Source organism: Artemia franciscana, chromosome 2, assembly GCF_032884065.1.
Source record: "Artemia franciscana chromosome 2, ASM3288406v1, whole genome shotgun sequence".
NCBI classification, from domain to species: domain Eukaryota; kingdom Metazoa; phylum Arthropoda; class Branchiopoda; order Anostraca; family Artemiidae; genus Artemia; species Artemia franciscana.
The window spans coordinates 38,802,877-38,811,226 of record NC_088864.1 but is presented as its reverse complement, the minus strand read 5'-3'; the positions used below and the strand labels follow the sequence as shown (position 1 = coordinate 38,811,226).

The 8,350-nt window shown below is 34.5% G+C and overlaps 1 protein-coding gene across 1 annotated transcript; it reads right to left on the bottom strand.

Moving 5' to 3' along the window:
* Window positions 1-2,205: 2,205 nt before the first annotated feature.
* Window positions 2,206-5,019, bottom strand: LOC136034926 (ankyrin-1-like). The gene has a single exon (XM_065716439.1). The coding sequence runs from the start codon at window positions 5,017-5,019 to the stop codon at window positions 2,206-2,208; it is 2,814 nt and encodes a 937-aa protein (XP_065572511.1).
* Window positions 5,020-8,350: the final 3,331 nt, after the last annotated feature.

The following is an 8,350-nucleotide window of genomic DNA, read 5'->3' as shown; positions in this document are numbered from 1 at the left end:
TAAACACATCTAATTCCGTTCTTTTTTCGGATATATTCTCTGAATTGTTGTTTATTGGACTATAGTTTAATGAAAGAAACCTGTTTTTCAATCAAAATACGACAACAATGTTTTCGAACATTAGGAAAAATCTAAGAAGAAGAACAAACGATCCCTTTTCCTCCCATCCCTTATTAGGACCGTTGATTTACTCTGGATAACTCCTTACAAATCCAGAAGTTTATTGCCATTCCAGGAAAGTAGAGCAAGTTGAGGGAGCAGAGCAAGTTTAGAAACGATACTACTTACAACCGGTGTGTAATTATGCATTCAGCTGGACAGGGGCTTGGGAAACATTTGTCCCTGCCATGTTTTTGTTAAGTAAGGAAATTTATACAGCGAGTGACAGCATGGTAAACAAAAATGATCGTTCAGATTAGTCTATTGTAGTATAGTATTAGACCTTTTTACTGTGCTAAATCAAATGGCCATCTTAGAATTTTGATCGGTCTCTAAGGAACAATGGTTGTGGGAGGGGATTAGGTACCCTCTAAACTTAATAGTAACTCAGAACAGGCACTAGGACTTTTGCTTCCCGTTCGAATGAACTCTCTGTTAATTTTATAGGACAATTGGTTCAATAAGATCATCCCATGGGCGAAAAAATAAACATGTATTCGTGGTCCTTCTTCTGCCAACAAAAACCGCAAAATTTCATATTTTCTTAGATTGGAGCTTGAAACCACTACAATAGGGTTTTCTGGTATATTAAATCTGACTGCACAATTTATTAAGATCACTGGACTTTTGGGGGCTGTTTTCCCCCTTTTTCGAAATTTCGACAAATTTTCTCCGGCCCACAGATTTTGACAGGTATTACTAAACTTAAGGAAGTTTATATATTTGGAACCAGCACAAAAAGCTTTTTTGATGTACCTGTTTTTACCAAAAATTCTTTTCTTAGATTTTCAGTTACTATTGGGTCGATTCACTCCTTATTTACAGTTTATTACTACAAACTGTTAAATAAAACGCACTGATCTTAGCATGACAAATCGTATCCCTTGAACTTTTTGAGCTTATGCTATTTAATTCATTAAGGACAACAAAAAAAGTTTGAAGCTCTATAAAACGACATAAAAAAAAAAAAAATTATTTTTGTTAATATATTTTGACTTTTTGAGGCTCCCTTTTTTCAAAAACCAAGTTAATTTTCCCAGGTTCATAGCTTTTGATGGGTAACCATAAACTTAATAAACTGTCTTTTTTTGAAACCGGGATAAAATGTCTTTTATGCATGTATCGTCTTCAATATTCATTTTTTAGGGTTTCTGATGCTATAGTGTCAAGTCACTCTTTACCTATAGTTTGTTACTATGAATTATTTGATAAAAGGCTCTGATCTGAGCATGAAAAATTGTTTCCCTTGAACACTGAGCTCCGGCTATGTCGTTCATTTAGGACAGCAGAGAAATTTTTGATACCTGTAAAACTCAGTGTAAACAAAAATTTAAGTAGGCAAAGAAAAATATAAAATGTCAAAATTTTTATTTACAAACATAACATAACAAGAATTTTGATTTCAGTTCCGAAACAATTAACATTCTTAATAAATCCGTACACCTTTATCATGTTTGCAGATGTTGTTGTTGAAAATAACACCTTAATCGGATATTCAACATCTTTTTTGTGGGAATTGAGGGATCTGGCAACATCATTATTTCGGGCATTTTGTAACTCCATCGGCAATGTGATGGGCTTTTCACAAAACTTTTCGGCCCTTTTATCTCATCTCTCATTGTATTTGGCATTATTGGATGAGCAAACACTTGCATGTAATCTTTCCTTGAACACTGGAATGCTGAACTTCTATATCCTTTTTCATTTAGACATGGACTGTTTTCAGACTCATGTTTTATACAGCAGTCATTAAGAAAATGTACAAGGACGTGGGACTTTCAGCGACAGTACTGTCTTGAACAGGTCTAGAAGAGGAATTTTTAGGCTGTTTGAATGAAGTCTCCTCCAACAGATACCAGGTTTCACCGGTATGTCTCCATATCTGCTTTCTTCTAATTTTTCTTATTTTTAAATTTCTAATTTCTATCTGCTTTCTTGCTACTGATCCAGTATCTTGCTACTGATCCAGAAAACTAGTTCACTACTACAAATAAGACAATACAGCAACATTACACATAGCAAAATGAATCACTCAATGCAGTAATATCATAAAGAAGTAAGTTTTAGTCCATTTTCGTCAGACTTCAAATTAAGATTTGCTCCCTTTTCTAAAAGATAATTAGCCACAGATATTTGCCCTCTTTTCACAGCCCAATGTAAGGGAGTAAGCCTTTTATTATCAATGGCGTCAATATGTGCACCCTTTGAGACAAGCAGCTGGCAAATGGCTAGTGTACCTTTTGCAGCAGCAAAGTGTAAAGGTGTTTTTCCATGATCTTCCCAATTTTCAGCCCTGAGGTTGGGGTTTGATCCTTTTTCTAAAAGATAACAAGCCACAGATATATGCCCATTTTTTGCGGTCCAATGTAAAGGAGTGACATTATTATTGTCTAATATGTCTATATGTACACCCTTTGAAACAAGTAACTGACAAATATCTAGTTTACCTTCTGCAGCAGCAAAGTGTAAAGGTGTTTTTCCGCCATTACTCCAATTGGCAGCCCTCAAATGTGGGTTGGCTCCCTTTTTTAAAAGATATTCAGCCGCAGACATATGCCCTTTTTTTGCAGCCAAATGTAAAGGGGTTAAAGGGGAGTAAGGGCTGTTGATAAGTGCACCCTTTGAAACAAGTAACTGACAAATATCTAGCTTACCTTCTTCAGCAGCAAAGTGTAAAGGAGTGTAACATTTATAGTCTAATAAGTTTATATTTGCACCCTTTGAAAGAAGTAACTGACAAATATCTTGTTTACCTTCTTCAGCAGCAAAGTGTAAAGGTGTTTTTCCATGATCTTCCCAATTTTCAGCCCTGAGGTTGGGGTTTGATCCTTTTTCTAAAAGATAATAAACCACAGATGTATGCCCATTTTTTACGGCCATATGTAAAGGAGTGTCACCTTTAGCTTCTACAGCAGCACAGTGCAAAGATGTTTTTCTGTGATCATCCCAATTGTCACTCTTCAAATTGGCATTTGATCCCTTTTCTGAAAGATTACCTTCTACAGCAGCGTGATCTAAAGGTGTTAGGCTACAAGACTCCCGAGACTCAAAATTGAGGTTTACTTCTTTTTCCAAATGATAATGCTCTTGAGCATTATCATTGAGATTAAGATATTGAGATTGAGCTTTACGTGCTTCAGGCTCAGTCTTCAAATTGGCATTCGATCCCTTTTCTAAAAGATTACCTTCTACAGCAGCGTGATCTAAAGGTGTTAGACTACAAGACTCCCGAGACTCATGATTGAGGTTTACTTCTTTTTCCAAATGATAATGCTCTTGAGCATTATCATTGAGATTGATATATTGAGATTGAGCTTTACGTGCTACAGGCTCAGTCTTCAAATTGGCATTTGATCCCTTTTCTAAAAGATTACCTTCTACAGCAGCGTGATCTAAAGGTGTTAGGCTACAAGACTCCCGAGACTCATGATTGAGGTTTACTTCTTTTTCCAAATGATAATGCTCTTGAGCATTATCATTGAGATTGATATATTGAGATTGAGCTTTACGTGCTACAGGCTCAGTCTTCAAATTGGCATTTGATCCCTTTTCTAAAAGATTACCTTCTACAGCAGCGTGATCTAAAGGTGTTAGGCTACAAGACTCCCGAGACTCAAAATTGAGGTTTACTTCTTTTTCCAAATGATAATGCTCTTGAGCATTATCATTGAGATTGAGATATTGAGATTGAGCTTTACGTACTTCAGGCTCAGTCTTCAAATGGGCATTTGATCCCTTTTCTAAAAGATTACCTTCTACAGCAGCGTGATCTAAAGGTGTTAGGCTACAAGACTCCCGAGACTCAAAATTCAGGTTTACTTCTTTTTCCAGATGATAGTACTCTTGAGCATTATCATTGAGATTGAGATATTGAGATTGAGCTTTACGTGCTTCAGGCTCTTTTTCTCCATCCACCGTATCTGGCTTGTTATCTTTCTTCGTTTGTTTGAAGAAGCCTTTAAGCTTTCTCCGACAGCTTTTATTTTCTGTCTGGTCAGCATTTAGTATATCTTTGTTTCCAACTGGTGAGCTTCGTTGGAGCTTCCAAATGGTGGGCTTGGTTCCATCATCTTTCACGTCAGGCTTCCTTTGAAACCAGCCAATTATCATGGCTTTTAAGCCTGCCCGTTCTTCTTTGCTTTGATTTTTGAGAAGAATCTCTATTTTTGGTTCCTTACGTTTCGACATGTTATCACTTTGTTCAATTTTTAAATTTCTAATTTCTATCTGCTTTCTTCCATCAAGCCATATCTCCTCATCTGTTATCTCCTCAGTCTTCAAATTGGCATTTGATCCCTTTTCTAAAAGATTACCTTCTACAGCAGCGTGATCTAAAGGTGTTAGGCTACAAGACTCCCGAGATTCAAAATTCAGGTTTACTTCTTTTTCCAAATGATAGTGCTCTTGAGCATTATCATTGAGATTGAGATATTGAGATTGAGCTTTACGTGCTTCAGGCTCTTTTTCTCCATCCACCGTATCTGGCTTGTTATCTTTCTTTGTTTGTTCGAAGAAGCCTTTAAGCTTTCTCCAACAGCTTTTATTTTCTGTCTGGTCAACATTTAGTATATCTTTGTTTCCAACTGGTGAGCTTCGTTGGAGCTTCCAACTGGTGGGCTTGGTTCCATCATCATTCACGTCAGGCTTCCTTTGAAACCAGCCAATTATCATGGCTATTAAGCCTGCCCGTTCTTCTTTGCTTTGATTTTTGGGAAGAATCTCTATTTTTGGTTCCTTACGTTTCGACATGTTATCACTTTGTTCAATTTTTAAATTTATAATTTCTGTCTGCTTTCTTCCATCAAGCCATATCTCCTCATCAGGATATCTTGTTGCACTTAAAACTTTTCCAAATGACATGATAAAATAGTTGTTTTCTCTTGGCGTGGTAAACTCAAACTATAAATTTTTAGTCAGAACCATGCCTTATATTATGAGAGTGACGTCATACCTTCTACCGTCTGAAATACTTTTAAATGAAAGTGACGTCACACGTTCTACCATCTAAAATACTTTTAAATGGAAGTGACGTCACGCCTTCTACCATCTGAAATGCTTTTAAATGAAAGTGACGTCATTGCTTCTTTAAAGTCCATTATAGAAATTTACCAACTTTAAGGAAAATCTTGTCAATATACATGAACACATTATTATATTAAGAAATCATTCCTTTTTGACATTTATCCCTTGCCACAGGTTGGATTGAACCCGCAAACCTCCAATCACGAGACACACCTTTATAGAATGTACAGTGACTAGGTATGTTATTGCTTCTAAAGCATTATCATAGAAACAAGGGCCACTGCATGATGACGAAAATACGTAGTAGAAGCTTGAAAACCCAAGCATAGATGAGCAAAAGCACCAAATTAATTAGGGCCGTAAAATGATTTCAATTGTATTGCATACAATTTTGTCTATGGCTTATATGTAGACTCCAGTAAATTTTATTCATCGAAGAAAAGATTTATTTAGGAGGGTTTTTTCTCACAAGATTTTAGGCTGTCAAATTTCAGTAGTAGCAATAAAATTAGCCAAGCCAATTTTGTCCAAGACAGCTTGTCAAAAAGGACAACAGGTATTTATTTTAACAAAAGTTAATTCTCTTTTGCGACCAGTTACCACTAATTTTTTTTTGTAAAATTTGTGATTATGTAATCAATAGGGCAGCTTAGGATCTTGAGACCCCAACTTGGCCAGTAGGTTGGGGTCACTGTTGGTTAGGGTTAAGTTTATCAGTGTTTAGATCAATTTTCTGCAGCCTACAAAAAGATGGGTAGGCCTATACTATTCAATGCAAGCCTTACCTATTTTTTAAAACTGGTTCCTAATGTAGCATTCGCCTAGTTCAGCCCTAGGTGTATTTCCTAAGGTACTCTTCCAAATACACCCAGGCCTTACTAAGTTTAGTTCTTACAAAGTAGAACTTCGCCCAGCCTTACAATTTAGCCTACCCCTAACCCCCCTAATATGCAAATATATACACAAAATAATATATTTCCCATGTGTTTTTCTAGTTCTTGATTTCATCCTGGTTGGTTCAATTCATAGGTACACAGGTTGAAACAAGAGTGATGTAAGTCTAAATGCATGGTAATATAATTTGGTAATAGACTTGGATAAATTTAGGCAAAAATTTTAGGGATAAGAGTAGGCTGAAAATTTAAATTACGCTCAAACCACAAAAGCTTGCATTATTTACGTGCATTCAAAAAAGCAACAAGAAATTTTGCAAAATGGATAGTGAGTTCAAGTTCAAGTTCTATTTATTTTCATAAAATAACAATAACAAAAACAATATCCCAAAGGGTTCAATGACCCGTTACTTTGGAAACGACATACAATAAATAAAGAATCATAAAACATAAAACTTGTCATAAACATACTAACCAACATCTAAATATAAGTACATAAGGAAAAGAAATCAAATCACCGGCAGTCCCCACGAAACAGCGACCCTCATATCACCCGACAATAAAACACAAATTAAAAATCTCGCGTCATCGAGGTTACAACACCAACAAAACAACAACCCAAAAAAGAAAAAAAAATAATAAATAAACCATAAGAAACATTTCAAATCTAAATCCAGGATTTAGATTACGAGTTTGAGAGTTTGAAAGGTGAGCCAAATGCACCCTGCGATTATTTAAGCATATTTCCAGAGAATACCCCCTCAGATACCGAAGTAGAAAAAATCAATGCGATTCACCCTAAATGGAAACCTAAGAATAAGAAAGGCTAACCTAGACTCATCATAAAAGCCAGCAAGAAAGAGCATTTTCCCTTTTCTTTGTAAATATTAAAAAGAACCAGAGAAAAAGTGTAAGGAATTAAAAACGCTTAAAAAGGAAAAAGATAATTTTTATTATGATTTCGACGAAGAAATTCTTTATGGAATAGTAACCCACGAAAGAAGTAGAAATATATATATATATATATATATATATATATATATATATATATATATATATATATATATATATATATATATATATATATAAATATATATATATATGATAATTATATCATATATTATATTATATACTAGCTGTTGGGGTGGCGCTTCGCGCCACCCCAACACCTAGTTGGTGGGGGCGCTTCGCGCCCCCCCCAAGCCCCCCCGCGCGCGTAAGTCGTTACGCGCCATAATAGTTACGCGCCATTGTAGTTGTGTCCCTATGTCCCACCTGTGAATATAGATATATATATATATATATGGTTTTAACTACGTAAAACTTGCGAATATACAACATTCTTTGCTGTCCCATTGTCTTTGCATATAAATAGATTGTCAGGTTATCCCCCTGTTTCCCCCGGTGTCCCCGTTGTAGTTGTGTCCCTGTGTCCCGGTCGTCATTTATATTCCCTGTGTCCCGGGTCCCGGTCATCATTTGTATCCCGGTGTCCCGGTCTGTATATACATTCGTTTTTTAGTTTTGTTTTTCTCCTTTATTTTTTTCCTTTTTTTTTCTTTTTTAGCTTATTTAGATTTTTAGATTTTTTAGTTTTTTTATTAGTTTTTAGTTTTTTTTTCTTTTTAGTTTTTTTGTAGTTTTTACCTTCTTTTTAGTTTTGTTAATTTTTTTTTTTACTTGTGTCCTGGTCGTCATTTATACTCCCTGTGTCCCGGTGCTTTGTTGATTGCTAATCGAACATTCCTTTTGTCCTGGTCGCTTTCTCTTTGAGTGTCGTCATTTATTTTTTTCTTTTTTAGTTCTTTTAGTTTTTACCTTTTTTAGTTTTTTTTTAGTTTTTAGTTTTTTTAGTTTTTTACCTTTTTTTAGTTGTTTTAGTTTTTTAGCTTTTTTATTTTTTTTATTAGTTTTTAGTTTTTTTGTAGTTTTTGCCTTTTTTTTTAGTTTTTTGTCCTGGTCGCTTTCTCTTTGAGTGTCGTCATTTATTAGTTTTTTCCTTTTTTTTTTTAGTTTTTTATTGGTTTTTACCTTTATTTTAGCTTATTTTTCAGTTTTTTCCTTTTTTTTAGTTTTTTTTTATTTTTTATTTTTTTTAGTTTTTTACCTTTTTTTAGTTTTTTTAGTTTTTTTAGTTTTTTAGCTTTTTTACTTTTTTTTATTAGTTTTTAGTTTTTTTTTGTAGTTTTTGCCTTTTTTTAGTTTTTTCAGTTTTTTTTTTAGTTTTTTATTGGTTTTTACCTTTATAGTTTTTTTAGTTTTTTAGCTTTTTTATT

Coding starts and splice junctions, on each gene's coding strand:
- LOC136034926 (XM_065716439.1), bottom strand. CDS start 5,019: ATGTCATTTGGAAAAGTTTTAAGTGCAACAAGATATCCTGATGAGGAG.